The 18,303-nt window shown below is 45.0% G+C and overlaps 1 protein-coding gene across 2 annotated transcripts in view; it reads left to right on the plus strand.

The window, feature by feature from the left end:
* Positions 1-18,303, plus strand: part of LOC120065951 (inactive rhomboid protein 2-like) — a 60,647-nt gene that overhangs the window by 16,692 nt on the left and 25,652 nt on the right. For both annotated transcript variants that reach the window (XM_039016996.1, XM_039017001.1), the window contains exons 3-7: positions 1,784-1,945; positions 3,517-3,668; positions 4,259-4,463; positions 7,225-7,419; positions 7,753-7,881. In XM_039016996.1, coding sequence (XP_038872924.1) covers positions 1,796-1,945; positions 3,517-3,668; positions 4,259-4,463; positions 7,225-7,419; positions 7,753-7,881 — 831 coding nt within the window. In that variant the 5' untranslated portion in view covers positions 1,784-1,795. The remainder of the gene's footprint in view (positions 1-1,783; positions 1,946-3,516; positions 3,669-4,258; positions 4,464-7,224; positions 7,420-7,752; positions 7,882-18,303) is intronic.

Genomic DNA, 18,303 nt, shown 5'->3' on the forward strand with positions numbered 1-18,303 from the left:
TAATAACAGAACTCGATACATAAAGTGCTTTCAATTCCAAACGGTAAAACAGATATGTATGAAAATACCCTAAAATAAAACGTGACATTCTGTACTGTCGCCTCATTTAAAACATTTGATCTCGAATCCAAAATGCTGCAGCATAGAGTCAAATTAAAAGTTTCGGCTTCACTGACGAAATACATATGTCGGGGAGTATATATAGATAGAATTTTAATGCTAGCGATATCTCTCTTTCTCTCGCTCTTTCTCAACAACAAAGTGTCCCAGCGGGTGCTTTCTTTGAATGACATGTTGTAGCCTACACCCCCCACTAGCACTGCCAAGTAACAAGCTATTGTCTCAGTCACCTCAGTCTCAACTTAACCTGACACCATGCGTTCATTCAAGCTCCTACCACGATGCTTCTATCAATGCCTGGCTGGCGTCCTACAGACGAGGTCACAGCCCCTACGGAAAACCTATTGTTAACTCATTCAGTGTAGCAGCCCACAAGAACCCTTTAAGTAACGGCATGTCAAATAAGAATGATGGTACTAGTAGACCGACAAGTGTTTTGTGTGACGTTACTAAATTGCATAGAAGGGTTGCTAACAAACAGGGTTGCTAATGTAACTGATTTATGGGGTCTCGTCCAGGATCGCATCAAACTAACATGGAAAAAACACCTGCTGTTTTTCTAATGCATATCTGCTTGGGCAGGCAGTCAGTGTTTTCCTTCAATAGATATTGTTATGTATGTGGCGGAAAAGGCAGGTTTCTCTCTCGGGACCTACTGTGCCCCAGTAATATGGATATTGTTTACGTTGTGCCGGTCAGCGACTGTTACCCAAGAGTGGGGCTAGGCCAGGCTCCTATTCCCTCACATTGCTGGGTCTTGTTCATTAGGGCACTAAAAGGGAAAACGTTTGAAAACGCTTTGCAACAGAAAACAAGAATGAGCGTTTCTTATTGGCCTAAACCTGGTAGTCCCTCCATGTTTCAGTACGTTTCCTTTTGTTTGGTGTCTAATGAACGCTACCCTGGGGAATGAGACTCGGGTTATGCCTCTGTTGTGACGGAGTTATCTATTAGGATTTCTTTCCAGCTTGACCCACTGACCCAGTCTACATATAGCGTGTGTATTTAAGACACAGTAGCATGCCCAATGCACACATAGAGTATATATTGTGTAGCCTACATCTGTAGAGTTCTGAGGAAAGTTAGATGGAGATGTCCAGGCATTGGGTTTTATGGTGTTGGGACCGCTGGAGTCAGAGTGAGCTGCATTCTTGTGTGCTGTGCTGGGCTACTTTTGTGTTTTTTATGGTTAAGCTGATAGGCTTTCACATGGAAAACGAAGCTTCAACAAAAAGGGTGGTATTCAGATCCAGTGGTTTCCCTTCCCTATACACATGTGAAAGGTTATTTCAGCAGGGCAATGTGTCCTTCCTTGTTGCAGATAGGAGTTCCTTTTGTCATTTGGCTAATATGTTTGTGTTAAAGTAGCTACTTCAGTTACTTCCTGAATGGTTCAAAGTGCCTGTCGGTGTTGTTTGTCTTTTCAGTAGGACGTGTCTGAGTAGATCAGTCTTGTCTTTGTAAATGGAACCACATTTGCGCAAGTTGAGAATGAAAGTGGAAGTTGTAGGCTAATGAGAAATAGAGGTGATATGAGTGAGGAAAGAAAGGGTCACAGCTGGTTTCACATCTCTTTTAGATGGAAGAAAGAAATCCGAAATGCAAGTTTGAAGATTCCATCTCAAACATGCCATTAATCAATTTGACTTTTGTTTGCCCTCAGAACTCAGATAGGATGGCGTCACAGGAAGGGGGGGAGCCACCTCCTGACGGCAGCCAATCAGACAGCCGGTTGAAGAGCAAGAAGCCACCCAGTCTGGTCATAGCCATCCCTGCACCAGAGGAAGAAGAGAGTGTTGAAGAGGGAGCTGAAACGGTCAAGCAGGTACCGCTTTGACCTGATCTTCCCAGTTTGACCCCTTTTTATGGAAACATGGTCTGTACTTGGAAAATGGCAGTTGATGCCCTGATGAAGGCCATTTCAATAGGAAAGGGAAGAATTGGCAAGCAAACTTTTACAGTTGGTAGTATAGTCGGAGTTTCAGCCCCCAACTGAAAACCTTTTTACTATAGAGGAGAACGCTATCTTCCTTGCCTTCATATACAGTACCTTCATATACAGTATGTCATTTCATTGGGGGAAGTCTGGCATTTGGGACAGCTGCTGGTGTCTATGGGCAACGGGCCAGCCATATCCCAACCAGCCCCCCCAGTCCCCCAGTCCACTCATCCTAGTGTTGCACGGTCACTCACGACTAGCTACTCTATAGCAAAGCCGAGATATACCCTGTTAACATTCCTGTCTTTACATTTTGGGCTTTATAAATAGGGCCAGGGTTTTTTCTGAACTGGACAAAATTGCCCCCAAAATCCAAAACTGGACAAAATTGCCCCCAAAATCCAAACAGCAATTTGAAAGAGAATCTGGTCTAATGTAGTCACATTAGCTAGTTTTTGGGTACATGTATCCATTTTCCTGGTTAACTCACATCTCCTCACTGTCTCTGTCTGGCTGGACTGGCGCACCCCAGGGGACTCCTTCAGATTAAGTGGTTATTTTGCCCAAAACGATCTGCTCCATCACGCATGAAGAACTCCCTGCACCATTACTTGTCAAAAGTCATCAGTGTTAGGAGTCTGCCTGCGGAGAGGGTGTGTGCGGGGGACGGTGGGTGGGAGAGTGTAAGGGAGAGTGCATGTGTGAGAACACAAGTGTGTGTGTGTGTGTTTGTGTGTGTGTGTGAGAGCACTGTCACTACACAAGGGCTTTCCCCAACAAAGAGCCTCTGGTGGCAGGCTGGCTAGCTAAGCACACCCCCTGCTGGCTGACACACAGGTAGCTCACATGTCTCTCACAATACTCCGTTGACTCCACAGTGACTCCACAAGTCGTTAGCCAAGTCGCCGTTCAAGACATGAATGGGCTTTGAAAGAACATGCAATACAAAATGAAATAACATTACAATGGAAAAATATTAAGCTTGAGGATGTTCTGGTGTTTCCCTAGTATCACTCGTATGTTTGTAAAAAATGATTTATGCATTTTGCTGCAGTCTCAGAAAAAGAACTCCGTACTTTGCCATTCTTACACTTCTGTTCTGGAGTAAGGTGATTGATCTGAGCTAAACCGGATAGTTGTAATCACTACGGGCAATGGAACGCTGTTGACTGAATCATAACAAAACAATCATGCACTTAACACACATTTCCATCCAAATGTTCCATTGACAACAATGCACGATTTACACGATCTTCAAATTATTCACACACCACAAGTGAAGATTTAGCCCAGTAGCATACCAGTGATCGCATGAATTCCATTTATATTCAGCCAATCCATTTCAAGTGCCCTTTACTTCCACGGCCTGCGGTATACTGACTCTCTGAGCTAGGATAATACTCAGTAAGCCTACCTGTATACTGACCTTCTGCTCTTTCCCCTGTCCCTCTGTCCAGCCCCTGCGTTCGTCCCTGAAGAAGAGTGAGAGCCAGCAGCAGGCCAGTCCTCTGTCTGACAGTGGTGCTGATGGTGGTGGTGGTGGTCACTCTGTTGGGGACAGGAGGGCAGCCTTCCACAGACAGACCTCCCTGTCTCAGAGCATACGCAGGTAAGTGGGGGTGGGGAGAGAGGGAAAAGTGGGAAGAGAGAGGGAAGAAGAAGAGGGAGGAAGAAACTAATGGAGAGCAGAAGAAAAAGCTGAAAGGGGTTATAGGAGGATTTCAGGGGCAGTGAGGGAGAGAGAGGAGGAAGATGACGAGTGCAAAAAGAAAGGGAAGGTAGTGTATGAGAAGATGTGATGGGGTTGTGGGGGTGGAAAGAGGCTGTAGATTAACAGATGGCGGCAGAGAGAGAAACGGAAGAGAGAGAGAAAAGACAGTGGGAGAATCTCAATTGCGTACTCCTCGCATCCTCTCCTCCTTCTCAAACCCCATTGGAGAATAAGTTCAGAGGGGAGGGAACGCTGGCTTTCTTATCCAATGGGATTTGAGATTTTTTTTGGGGGGGGGGGCATGTAGTGGGGGATTTCCTTTTTTGACTGTTTGGAATGTTGGACGTAATGAAGTTGTATTCTCTCCTCCCCTCCCTCTCTCTTTTACACCTCACTGTCTCTCTCCCTCTTTCTTCTGTATCCCTCCCTCCCTCCCTCCTCTTTCCTTCTTCTCTCTCTTCCCCTGTCTCTCCCTCCCCCTCCTCCAGGAGTACAGCACAAGTTACAGCCCAAGCAGCAGGTTGGTTCGGGGTGGGTGAGGACTGTGAGACCAAGCAGCAGCTATGGCAGAGGAAGAGCCTGCGCCACTGCAGCCAGCGCTACGGCAAGCTCAAGGCCCAGTACAGAGAGCCAGAGCTCCCCATCAGCATGGACCAGGGCCTGGACTCACCCGCCGCAAACAAGATGCCCAAGGTAGTCTCTTAGCCCCTAGTTCTGACAGAACTGGGTAGGTACAGTGCATTCGGGAAGTATTCAGACCCCTTGACTTTTTCCACATTTTGGTATGTTAGAGCCTTATTCTAAAATGGATTAAATTGAGGTTTTTAGACATTTAAACATAAACATAAACATTAAACGTAAAAAAATGGAAATATCACATTTACATAACTATTCAGACTCTTTACTCAGTACTTTGTTGAAGCACCTTTGGCAGCGATTACAGCCTGGAGTCTTCTTGGGTATGACACTACAAGCTTGGCACACCATTATTTGGGGAGTTTTTTCATTCTTCTCTGCAGATCCTCTCAAGCTCTGTCAGGTTGGATGGGGAGTGTCGCTGCACAGCTATTTCCAGAGATGTCCAATCGCGTTCAAGTCCGGGCTCTGGCCCGGCCACTCAAGGACATTCAGAGACTTGTCCCGAAGCCACTCCTGCGTTGTCTTGGCTGTGTGCTTAGGGTCGTTGTCCTGTTGGAAGGTGAACCTTCGCCCCAGTCTGAGGTCCTGAACGCTCTGGAGCAGGTTTTCATCAAGGATCTCTCTGTACTTTGTGCCGTTCATCTTTCCCTCGATCCTGACTAATCTCCCAGCCCCTGCCGCTGAAAAACATCCCCACAGCATGGTGCTAGGTTTCATCCAGAGTTGACGCTTGGCATTCAGGCCAATGAGTTCAATCTTGGTTTCATCAGACCAGAGAATCTTGTTTCTCATGGTCTGATCGTCTTTAGGTACCTTTTTGGCAAACTCCAAGTGAACTGTCATGTGCCTTTTACTGAGGAGTGGCTTCTGTCTGGCCACTCTATCATAAAGGCCTGATTGGTGGAGAGCTGCACAGATAGTTGTCCTTCTGGAAGGTTCTCCCATCTCCACAGAGGAACTCTAGAGCTCTGTCAGAGTGACCATCAGGTTCTTGGTCACCTCCCTGACCAAGGCCCTTCTCCCCTGATTGCTCAGTTTGGCCGGGCGGCCAGCTCTAGGAAGAGTCTTGGTGGTTCCAAACTTCTTCCATTTAAGAATGATGGAGGCCACTGCGTTCTTTGGGACCTTCAATATTGCAGAAATGTTGTGGTACCCTTCCCCAGATCTGTGCCTCAACACAATCCTGTCTCTGAGCTCTACGGACAATTCCTTTACGGACAATTCCAACCTCATGGCTTGGTTTTTGCTCTGACATGCATTGTCAACTGTGGGAACTTATATAGATAGGTGTGTGTATTTCCAAATCATGTCCAATCTATTAAATTAACCACAGGTGGACTTCAATCAAGTTGTAGAAGCATCTCAAGGATGATCAATGGAAACCGGATGCACCTGAGCTCAATATCGAAATCTCATAGCAAATGGTCTGAATACTTATGTGAATAAGTTATTTCATTTTTTATTTTTTATTTTTTTATACATATGCAAAAATGTCTAAAAACCTGTTTTGACTTTGTCATTATGCTGTTTTGTGTGCAGATTGATTGAGGGGAAACTTTATTTAATCCATTTTAGAAGAAGGCTGTAACGAAAACGTCAACGGGTCTGAATACTTTCTGAATGCACCGTATTAGCAATAAAGTAAGTGGCAAGGAAAGGTACTACTATCCACATCTTTTGTGATCTACATGAAGTGCCCAGGGAGTGAGGGATAGGGGTTGATTGTAGACGGGGACACTGTATTTGTTGCACAATCAAATCAACTTTACCTAACAAGACGCTATCATCAACAACCGTCATCACTTGTCTCGGTGTCAGACATCCGATTGGACTCCGGCTTTTGGACCTCTGCTCAGAATGGAGAGATCACAGAGAGTAGGTGGAGGAAGGGCGGCGGTAGTGCCGCTCAAGGGGAAGTGAAGTGCACCCTCTGCCTGCCATAAATAATGCAGAGCGGGGCACCGTGGTGACAGGAGGTTGGCTACGTCTGAGCCCCAGCTAGACGTATTGTTTCTGTTAGTCCCCACACACTCTGCTCTCCTCCTCTGACTCCAACACACCCGCTCCTGGGTGCTAGTTTGTCTCCACGACTCTCTCTCTGTCTCTCTCCTTCTGTCTGTCACTCTCTGCCCCCTTATTTCTGTCTCTGTCTCTGTCTGTCTTCCTCTCTCTCTGTCTCTCTCTCTGTCTCTGTCTGTCTATTCCTCTCTCTCTTCCAATCTCTTTTTGTTAATCTTTCTCCTCTGTTCTCTGTCAACTCCTATGAAGCCTCGGGTAAGACTGCATAACAAGCTTCTACATTCTCTCTGACACACTCACGCTGACTGATACCTCGGCACACAGACGTGCACACACGTGCACACGCACACACACACGTGCACACACACACACACACAGACGTGCACACACACACACAGACGTGCACACACACACACACGTGCACACACACACACACAGACGTGCACACACACACACAGACGTGCACACACACACGCACACACACACACACAGACGTGCACACACACACACAGAACACTCCTAGTAGATGGATTAAAGGTGTGTGAATGTCACTGTGACATCAGTAACACTTTCATGTGGAGCCGTCAGTGTAATTCTGTGTCAACTCCTGTAGAGTGCAGCGTTTTCCTGATTTAGTTTCCTCCAGCTAGTTTAAATGTCACCTCTTGAGGATTTCAGCTTTACAATGTAGCTTATTTTGTGATGAAGCTAATGATGTGACAGTTAATTATTTAGTTTGTTTCTGTTTAATCAGCGTGAACTTGCCCTGTCTGTCCGCCTCTCTCCCCCCCCCCAGATTGTGGACCCCCTAGCGCGGGGGCGAGCGTTCCGCTGCCCGGATGAGACGGACCGACCTCCCCGTACCCCCCACACGGGACCCGTCACCCCGGGGTTCTCCTCCCAGCGCTCCGGGGGCTACGCCCACCTGCCCCGACGCAAGAGGGAGTCTGTCGCCCGCATGAGTATACGAGCAGCGTCCAACCTACTCAGGGTGAGCGGGCGCCGGGGAAGTGTATGTGTGTGGACGGGGTTTCATCGCCAACCTGATCGTCACTGGGGATCGTTAGAGGAAACTAGACTACCTTTGAGTGTACATTCAAGAGTGTGTGCATGTGTGTTGCTATTGAGCCAAATACAGATGAATATTTGATGGTTTTGTGTGTACGTGCCTGACATAAATATAGATTTTTCGCTTAAAAGACTGCTATGTTGATCTGTGTATGTTGTACTGTACTTCACAGTCATATTTGAGTTGAGTTGTTTTTCCCCACATGCTAGTATTTGATGTTGTCCCGCAAATGTCCTGGTTGTGTGTGTGGTTCAGGGTCGTTCAGGTCTAGTGGGCTCCCAGACAAGTCGTAGTTTCCGCCGGCGGAGCTTCGCCCGGCCCAGCTTGCTGGATGAGGATACTGTGGACTCAGCAGACACTCACGGGTCCGTCTTCTTCAGCAAGGTAATGATACTCCATCTACCTTTCTTTCTGTGTCCTTCCCTTGCTTTCTCTCTTTCTGTTTGTCTATCTCTCTGTGTGCCTCAGTCGTCTCTCTTTCTCTCCCTCTCCTCTTTTGCTGCCTCCAACTGCATGTTTTTGTTTGGATTAGTTCTCTGTCTCTTCTATATGTCTCTCTCTGTCTCTTCTATATGTCTCTCTCTGTCTCTTCTGTATGTCTCTCTCTGTCTCTTCTATATGCCTCTCTCTGTCTCTTCTGTATGTCTCTCTCTGTCTCTTCTATATGCCTCTCTCTGTCTCTTCTGTATGTCTCTCTCTGTCTCTTCTGTATGTCTCTCTCTGTCTCCTCTATATGTCTCTCTCTGTCTCTTCTGTATGTCTCTCTCTGTCTCTTCTGTATGTCTCTCTCTGTCTCCTCTATATGTCTCTCTCTGTCTCTTCTGTATGTCTCTCTCTGTCTCTTCTATATGTCTCTCTCTGTCTCTTCTGTATGTCTCTCTCTGTCTCCTCTATATGTCTCTCTCTGTCTCTTCTATATGTCTCTCTCTGTCTCTTCTGTATGTCTCTCTCTGTCTCTTCTGTATGTCTCTCTCTGTCTCCTCTATATGTCTCTCTCTGTCTCTTCTGTATGTCTCTCTCTGTCTCTTCTGTATGTCTCTCTCTGTCTCTTCTATATGTCTCTCTCTGTCTCTTCTGTATGTCTCTCTCTGTCTCTTCTATATGCCTCTCTCTGTCTCTTCTATATGTCTCTCTCTGTCTCCTCTATATGTCTCTCTCTGTCTCTTCTGTATGTCTCTCTCTGTCTCTTCTGTATGTCTCTCTCTGTCTCTTCTATATGTCTCTCTCTGTCTCTTCTATATGTCTCTCTGTCTCCTCTATATGTCTCTCTCTGTCTCTTCTGTATGTCTCTCTCTGTCTCTTCTATATGTCTTCTCTCTGTCTCTTCTATATGTCTCTCTCTGTCTCTTCTATATGTCTCTCTCTGTCTCTTCTATATGTCTCTCTCTGTCTCTTCTATATGTCTCTCTCTGTCTCTTCTATATGTCTCTCTCTGTCTCTTCTATATGTCTTGTCTCTTCTATATGTCTGTCTCTTCTACATGTCTCTCTCTGTCTCTTCTATATGTCTCTCTCTGTCTCTTCTTTATGTCTCTCTCTGTCTCTTCTATATGTCTCTCTCTGTCTCTTCTATATGTCTCTCTCTGTCTCTTCTATATGCCTCTCTCTGTCTCTTCTGTATGTCTCTCTCTGTCTCTTCTATATGCCTCTCTCTGTCTCTTCTGTATGTCTCTCTCTGTCTCTTCTATATGCCTCTCTCTGTCTCTTCTATATGTCTCTCTCTGTCTCTTCTATATGCCTCTCTCTGTCTCTTCTGTATGCCTCTCTCTGTCTCTTCTTTATGCCTCTCTCTGTCTCTTCTATATGTCTCTCTCTGTCTCTTCTATATGCCTCTCTCTGTCTCTTCTATATGCCTCTCTCTGTCTCTTCTATATGTCTCTCTCTGTCTCTTCTATATGCCTCTCTCTGTCTCTTCTATATGTCTCTCTCTGTCTCTTCTATATGCCTCTCTCTGTCTCTTCTATATGTCTCTCTCTGTCTCTTCTGTATGTCTCTCTCTGTCTCTTCTATATGTCTCTCTCTTCTATATGTCTCTCTCTGTCTCTTCTATATGCCTCTCTCTGTCTCTTCTGTATGCCTCTCTCTGTCTCTTCTATATGCCTCTCTCTGTCTCTTCTATATGTCTCTCTCTGTCTCTTCTATATGCCTCTCTCTGTCTCTTCTATATGCCTCTCTCTGTCTCTTCTATATGCCTCTCTCTGTCTCTTCTATATGCCTCTCTCTGTCTCTTCTATATGTCTCTCTCTGTCTCTTATATATGCCTCTCTCTGTCTCTTCTATATGTCTCTCTCTGTCTCTTCTATATGTCTCTCTCTGTCTCTTCTGTATGTCTCTCTGTCTCTTCTATATGTCTCTCTTTGTCTCTTCTATATGCCTCTCTCTGTCTCTTCTGTATGTCTCTCTCTGTCTCTTCTATATGTCTCTCTCTTTTATATGTCTCTCTCTGTCTCTTCTATATGCCTCTCTCTGTCTCTTCTATATGCCTCTCTCTGTCTCTTCTATATGCCTCTCTCTGTCTCTTCTATATGTCTCTCTCTGTCTCTTCTATATGTCTCTCTCTGTCTCTTCTATATGCCTCTCTCTGTCTCTTCTGTATGTCTCTCTCTGTCTCTTCTGTATGTCTCTCTGTCTCTTCTATATGTCTCTCTCTGTCTCTTCTATATGTCTGTCTTTTCTATATGTCTCTCTCTGTCTCTTCTATATGTCTGTCTCTTCTATATGTCTGTCTCTTCTATATGTCTCTCTCTGGCTCTTCTATATGTCTCTCTCTGGCTCTTCTATATGTCTCTCTCTGGCTCTTCTATATGTCTCTCTCTGGCTCTTCTATATGTCTCTCTCTGGCTCTTCTATATGTCTCTCTCTGGCTCTTCTATATGTCTCTCTCTGGCTCTTCTATATGTCTCTCTCTGTCTCTTCTATATGTCTCTCTCTGGATCTTCTATATGTCTCTCTCTGGCTCTTCTATATGTCTCTCTCTGGCTCTTCTATATGTCTCTCTCTGGCTCTTCTATATGTCTCTCTCTGTCTTTTCTATATGTCTCTCTCTGTCTTTTCTATATGTCTCTCTCTGGCTCTTCTATATGTCTCTCTCTGGCTCTTCTATATGTCTCTCTCTGGCTCTTCTATATGTCTCTCTCTGGCTCTTCTATATGTCTCTCTCTGTCTCCTCTATATGTCTCTCTCTGTCTCTTCTGTATGTCTCTCTCTGTCTCTTCTGTATGTCTCTCTCTGTCTCTTCTATATGTCTCTCTCTGTCTCTTCTGTATGTCTCTCTCTGTCTCTTCTATATGCCTCTCTCTGTCTCTTCTATATGTCTCTCTCTGTCTCCTCTATATGTCTCTCTCTGTCTCTTCTGTATGTCTCTCTCTGTCTCTTCTGTATGTCTCTCTCTGTCTCTTCTATATGTCTCTCTCTGTCTCTTCTATATGTCTCTCTGTCTCCTCTATATGTCTCTCTCTGTCTCTTCTGTATGTCTCTCTCTGTCTCTTCTATATGTCTCTCTCTGTCTCTTCTATATGTCTCTCTCTGTCTCTTCTATATGTCTCTCTCTGTCTCTTCTATATGTCTCTCTCTGTCTCTTCTATATGTCTCTCTCTGTCTCTTCTATATGTCTCTCTCTGTCTCTTCTATATGTCTCTCTCTGTCTCTTCTATATGTCTCTCTCTGTCTCTTCTATATGTCTTGTCTCTTCTATATGTCTGTCTCTTCTACATGTCTCTCTCTGTCTCTTCTATATGTCTCTCTCTGTCTCTTCTTTATGTCTCTCTCTGTCTCTTCTATATGTCTCTCTCTGTCTCTTCTATATGTCTCTCTCTGTCTCTTCTATATGTCTCTCTCTGTCTCTTCTATATGCCTCTCTCTGTCTCTTCTGTATGTCTCTCTCTGTCTCTTCTATATGCCTCTCTCTGTCTCTTCTGTATGTCTCTCTCTGTCTCTTCTATATGCCTCTCTCTGTCTCTTCTATATGTCTCTCTCTGTCTCTTCTATATGCCTCTCTCTGTCTCTTCTGTATGCCTCTCTCTGTCTCTTCTTTATGCCTCTCTCTGTCTCTTCTATATGTCTCTCTCTGTCTCTTCTATATGCCTCTCTCTGTCTCTTCTATATGCCTCTCTCTGTCTCTTCTATATGCCTCTCTCTGTCTCTTCTATATGCCTCTCTCTGTCTCTTCTATATGTCTCTCTCTGTCTCTTCTATATGCCTCTCTCTGTCTCTTCTATATGTCTCTCTCTGTCTCTTCTGTATGTCTCTCTCTGTCTCTTCTATATGTCTCTCTCTTCTATATGTCTCTCTCTGTCTCTTCTATATGCCTCTCTCTGTCTCTTCTGTATGCCTCTCTCTGTCTCTTCTATATGCCTCTCTCTGTCTCTTCTATATGTCTCTCTCTGTCTCTTCTATATGCCTCTCTCTGTCTCTTCTATATGCCTCTCTCTGTCTCTTCTATATGCCTCTCTCTGTCTCTTCTATATGCCTCTCTCTGTCTCTTCTATATGTCTCTCTCTGTCTCTTATATATGCCTCTCTCTGTCTCTTCTATATGTCTCTCTCTGTCTCTTCTATATGTCTCTCTCTGTCTCTTCTGTATGTCTCTCTCTGTCTCTTCTATATGTCTCTCTTTGTCTCTTCTATATGCCTCTCTCTGTCTCTTCTGTATGTCTCTCTCTGTCTCTTCTATATGTCTCTCTCTTTTATATGTCTCTCTCTGTCTCTTCTATATGCCTCTCTCTGTCTCTTCTATATGCCTCTCTCTGTCTCTTCTATATGCCTCTCTCTGTCTCTTCTATATGTCTCTCTCTGTCTCTTCTATATGTCTCTCTCTGTCTCTTCTATATGCCTCTCTCTGTCTCTTCTGTATGTCTCTCTCTGTCTCTTCTGTATGTCTCTCTGTCTCTTCTATATGTCTCTCTCTGTCTCTTCTATATGTCTGTCTTTTCTATATGTCTCTCTCTGTCTCTTCTATATGTCTGTCTCTTCTATATGTCTGTCTCTTCTATATGTCTCTCTCTGGCTCTTCTATATGTCTCTCTCTGGCTCTTCTATATGTCTCTCTCTGGCTCTTCTATATGTCTCTCTCTGGCTCTTCTATATGTCTCTCTCTGGCTCTTCTATATGTCTCTCTCTGGCTCTTCTATATGTCTCTCTCTGGCTCTTCTATATGTCTCTCTCTGTCTCTTCTATATGTCTCTCTCTGGATCTTCTATATGTCTCTCTCTGGCTCTTCTATATGTCTCTCTCTGGCTCTTCTATATGTCTCTCTCTGGCTCTTCTATATGTCTCTCTCTGTCTCTTCTATATGTCTCTCTCTGTCTTTTCTATATGTCTCTCTCTGGCTCTTCTATATGTCTCTCTCTGGCTCTTCTATATGTCTCTCTCTGGCTCTTCTATATGTCTCTCTCTGGCTCTTCTATATGTCTCTCTCTGGCTCTTCTATGTGTCTCTCTCTGTCTCTTCTATATGTCTCTCTCTGTCTCTTCTATATGTCTCTCTCTTCTATATGTCTGTCTCTTCTATATGTCTGTCTCTTCTATATGTCTCTCTCTGTCTCTTCTATATGTCTCTCTCTGTCTCTTCTATATGTCTCTCTCTGTCTCTTCTATATGTCTCTCTCTATCTCTTCTATATGTCTCTCTCTGGCTCTTCTACGTGTCTCTCTCTGTCTCTTCTATATGTCTGTCTCTTCTATATGTCTCTCTCTGGCTCTTCTGTATGTCTCTCTCTGGCTCTTCTATATGTCTCTCTCTGTCTCTTCTATATGTCTCTCTCTGTCTTCTATATGTCTGTCTCTTCTATATGTCTGTCTCTTCTATATGTCTCTCTCTGTCTCTTCTATATGTCTCTCTCTGTCTCTTCTATATGTCTCTCTCTGGCTCTTCTATATGTCTCTCTCTGGCTCTTTTATATGTCTCTGTCTCTTCTATATGTCTCTGTCTCTTCTATGTCTCTGTCTCCTCTATATGTCTCTCTCTGTCTCCTCTATATGTCTCTGTCTGTCTATTCTAAACTCAGCAAAAAAAGAAACTGCCCTTTTTCAGGACCCTGTCTTTCAAAGATAATTAATAAAAATCCAATAACTTCACAGATCTTTATTGTAAATGGTTTTAACACTGTTTCCCATGCTTGTTCAATGAATCATAAACAATTAATGAACATGCACCTGTGGAACGGTCGTTAAGACACTAACAGCTTACAGACGATAGGCAATTAAGGTCACAGTTATGAAAACTTAGGACACTAAAGAGGCCTTTCTACTGACTCTGAAAACACCAAAAGAAAGATGTCCAGGGTCCCTGCTCATTTGTGTGAACGTGCCTTAGGCATGCTGCAAGGAGGCATGATGACTGCAGATGTGGCCAGGGCAATAAATTGCAATGTCTGTACTGTGAGACGCCTAAAATAGCGCTACAGGGAGACAGGACAGACAGCTGATCGTCCTCTCAGTGGCAGACCATGTGTAACAACACCTGCACAGGATCGGTACATCCGAACATCACACCTGCGGGACAGGTACAGGATGGCAACAACAACTGCAGGAGTTACACCAGGAACACACAATCCCTCCATCAGTGCTCAGACTGTCCGCAATAGGCTGAGAGAGGCTGAACTGAGGGCTTGTTGTAAGGCAGTTCCTCACCAGACATCAGCAACAATGTCACCTATGGGCACAAACCCACCGTCGCTGGACCAGACAGGACTGGCAAAAAGTGCTCTCCACTGACGAGTCACAGTTTTGTCTCACCAGGCGTGATGGTCGGATTCGCGTTTATCGTCGAAGGAATGAGCGTTACACCGAGGCCTGTACTCTGGAGCAGGATCGATTTGGAGGTGGAGGGTCCGTCATGGTCTGGGGCGGTGTGTCACAGCATCATCGGACTGAGCTTGTTATCATTGCAGGCAATCTCAACGCTGTGCGTTACAGGGAAGACATCCTCCTCCCTCATGTGGTACCCTTCCTGCAGGCTCATCCTGACATGACCCTCCAGCATGACAATGCCACCAGCCATACTGCTCGTTCTGTGCGTGATTTCCTGCAAGACAGGAATGTCAGTGTTCTGCCATGGCCAGCGACGAGCCCGGATCTCAATCCCATTGAGCACGTCTGGGACCTGTTGGATCGGAGGGTGAGGGCTAGGGCCATTCCCCCAAGAAATGTCCGGGAACTTGCAGGTGCCTTGGTGGAATAGTGGGGTAACATCTCACAGCAAGAACTGGCAAATCTGGAGCAGTCCATGAGGAGGAGATGCACTGCAGTACTTAATGCAGCTGGTGGCCACACCAAAGACTGTTACTTTTCATTTTGACCCCCCCTTTGTTCAGGGACACATTATTCAATTTATGTTAGTCACATGTCTGTGGAACTTGTTCAGTTTATGTCTCAGTTGTTGAGTCTTATGTTCATACAAATATTTACACATGTTAAGTTTGCTGAAAATCAACGCAGTTGACAGTGAGAGGACGTTTCTTTTTGTTGCTGAGTTTATATGTCTCTCTGTCTCTTCTATATGTCTCTGTCTCTTCTATATGCCTCTCTCTGTCTCCTCTTTATGTCTCTGTCTCTCTTCTATATGTCTGTCTCCTCTATATGTCTCTCTCTGTCTCTTCTATATGTATCTGTCTCTTCTATATGCCTCTCTCTGTCTCCTCTATATGTCTCTCTCTGTCTCTTCTATATGTCTCTGTCTCTTCTATATGCCCCTCTCTGTCTCCTCTATATGTCTCTGTCTCTCTTCTATATGTCTGTCTCCTCTATATGTCTCTCTCTGTCTCTTCTATATGTATCTGTTTGTGCTCTGTGTTCCAGGTGAAAGCAGGCCGTCTCGGCTTAGCCACTGTGCTAGATTACACAGATGAGATAATTAACACAATGTCAAGTGGCTATTTTGGGTCTCCTCTCCTCTCAAATTGTATTAGTCACATGCTCCAAATACAACAGTGAAATGCTTACTTACGAGCCCCTAACCAACAATGCAGTTTAAAAAAATAAGGATAAGAATAAGAGATAAAAGTAACAAGTATTTAAAGAGCAGCAGTAAAAAAATAACAATATATACAGGGGGTGCCGGTACAATGTGCGGGGCACCGGTTAGTTGAGGTAGTATGTACATGTAGGTAGAGTTATTGAAGTGACTATGCATAGATGACAACAGAGAGTGGTGTGGAGGGGAGGGGGCAATGCAAATAGTCTGGGTAGCCATTTGACAAGATGTTCAGGAGTCTTATGGCTTGGGGGTAGAAGCTGCTTAGAAGCCTCTTGGACCTAGACTTAGTGCTCCGGTACCGCTTGCCGTACGGTAGCAGAGAGAACAGTCTGTGACTAGGGTGGCTGGAGTCTTTGACAATTTTTAGGGCCTTCCTCTGACACCGCCTGGTATAGAGGTCCTGGATGGCAGGAAGCCTGGCCCCAGTGATGTACTGGACCGTTCGCACTGGTGTTGGAGTCGTGCCTGGCCGTGCAGTCATGAGTGAACACGGAGTACAGGAGAGGGCTGAGCACGCACCCCTGAGGGGCCCCTGTGTTGAGGATCAGTGTGGCGGATGTGTTATTACCTACCCTTACCACCTGGGGGCGGCCCGTCAGGAAGTCCAGGATCCAGTTGCAGAGGGAGGTGTTTAGGCCCAGGGTCCTTAGCTTATTGATGAGCTTTGAGGACACTATGGTGTTGAACGCTGAGCTGTAGTCAATGAATAGCATTCTCACATAGGTGTTCCTTTTGTTCAGGTGGGAAAGGGCAGTGTGGAGTGCAATAGAGATAGCATCATCTGTGGGTCTGTTGGGGCGGTATGCACATTGGAGTGGGTCTAGGGTTTCCTGGATGATGGTGTTGATGTGAGCCATGACCAGCCTTTCAAAGCTCTTCATGGCTACAGACATGAGTTTTACGAGTCGGTAGTCATTTAGGCAGATAACCTTAGGGTTCTTGGGCACAGGCACTATGGTGGTCTGCTTAAAACATGTTGGTATTACAGACTCAGACAGGGAGAGGTTGAAAATGTCAGCGAAGACGCTAGCCAGTTGGTCAGCGCATGCTCTCAGTGCACGTCCTGGTAATCCGTCTGGCCCTGCGGCCTTGTGTATGTTGACCTGTCTAAAGGTCGTACTCACATCGGCTGCGGAGAGTGTGCCTCACATCAACTTCTCTCTCCTCCAGCAGTCTGTATGTGCTTCCAGATGAATCACAGTCCAGCCCCCAAAGTAATGGACCGGCTGCTGGATGTACCTTTGGAGTGAGAGAGATGGAGGGATGTAGTCTGGAGAGATGTATGGGCTGGTGAGGGCTATAAGGGTTGGGGAGAATAGTAGGTGTTACAGTTAGTGGATGGATGAATAGTAGGTGTTAGTTAGTGGAGGGATGAATAGTAGGTGTTACAGTTAGTGGAGGGATGAATAGTAGGTGTTAGTTAGTGGAGGGATGAATAGTAGGTGTTACAGTTAGTGGAGGGATGAATAGTAGGTGTTACAGTTAGTGGATGGATGAATAGTAGGTGTTAGTTAGTGGAGGGATGAATAGTAGGTGTTACAGTTAGTGGAGGGATGAATAGTAGGTGTTACAGTTAGTGGAGGGATGAATAGTAGGTGTTACAGTTAGTGGAGGGATGAATAGTAGGTGTTAGTTAGTGGAGGGATGAATAGTAGGTGTTACAGTTAGTGGAGGGATGAATAGTAGGTGTTACAGTTAGTGGAGGGATGAATAGTAGGTGCTACAGTTAGTGGAGGGATGAATAGTAGGTGTTACAGTTAGTGGAGGGATGAACAGTAGGTGCGACAGTTAGTGGAGGGATGAATAGTAGGTGTTGCAGTTAGTGGAGGGATGAATAGTAGGTGTTACAGTTAGTGGAGGGATGAATAGTAGGTGTTACAGTTAGTGGAGGGATGAATAGTAGGTGTTGCAGTTAGTGGAGGGATGAATAGTAGGTGTTACAGTCAGTGGAGGGATGAATAGTAGGTGTTACAGTCAGTGGAGGGATGAATAGTAGGTGTTACAGTTAGTGGAGGGATGAATAGTAGGTGTTACAGTTAGTGGAGGGATGAATAGTAGGTGTTACAGTTAGTGGAGGGATGAATAGTAGGTGTTACAGTTAGTGGAGGGATGAATAGTAGGTGTTACAGTTAGTGGAGGGATGAATAGTAGGTGTTACAGTTAGTGGAGGGATGAATAGTAGGTGTTACAGTTAGTGGAGGGATGAATAGTAGGTGTTACAGTTAGTGGAGGGATGAATAGTAGGTGTTACAGTTAGTGGAGGGATGAATAGTAGGTGTTACAGTTAGTGGAGGGATGAATAGTAGGTGTTACAGTTAGTGGAGGGATGAATAGTAGGTGTTACAGTTAGTGGAGGGATGAATAGTAGGTGTGACAGTTAGTGGAGGGATGAATAGTAGGTGTGACAGTTAGTGGAGGGATGAATAGTAGGTGTTACAGTTAGTGGAGGGATGAATAGTAGGTGTTACAGTTAGTGGAGGGATGAACAGTAGGTGCGACAGTTAGTGGAGGGATGAATAGTAGGTGTTGCAGTTAGTGGAGGGATGAATAGTAGGTGTTAGTTAGTGGAGGGATGAATAGTAGGTGTTACAGTTAGTGGAGGGATGAATAGTAGGTGTTACAGTTAGTGGAGGGATGAATAGTAGGTGTTACAGTTAGTGGAGGGATGAATAGTAGGTGCTACAGTTAGTGGAGGGATGAATAGTAGGTGTTACAGTTAGTGGAGGGATGAATAGTAGGTGTTACAGTTAGTGGAGGGATGAATAGTAGGTGTTACAGTTAGTGGAGGGATGAATAGTAGGTGTTAGTTAGTGGAGGGATGAATAGTAGGTGTTA

Source organism: Salvelinus namaycush, chromosome 2 (assembly GCF_016432855.1).
Source record: "Salvelinus namaycush isolate Seneca chromosome 2, SaNama_1.0, whole genome shotgun sequence".
Classification (NCBI taxonomy): Eukaryota; Metazoa; Chordata; class Actinopteri; order Salmoniformes; family Salmonidae; genus Salvelinus; species Salvelinus namaycush.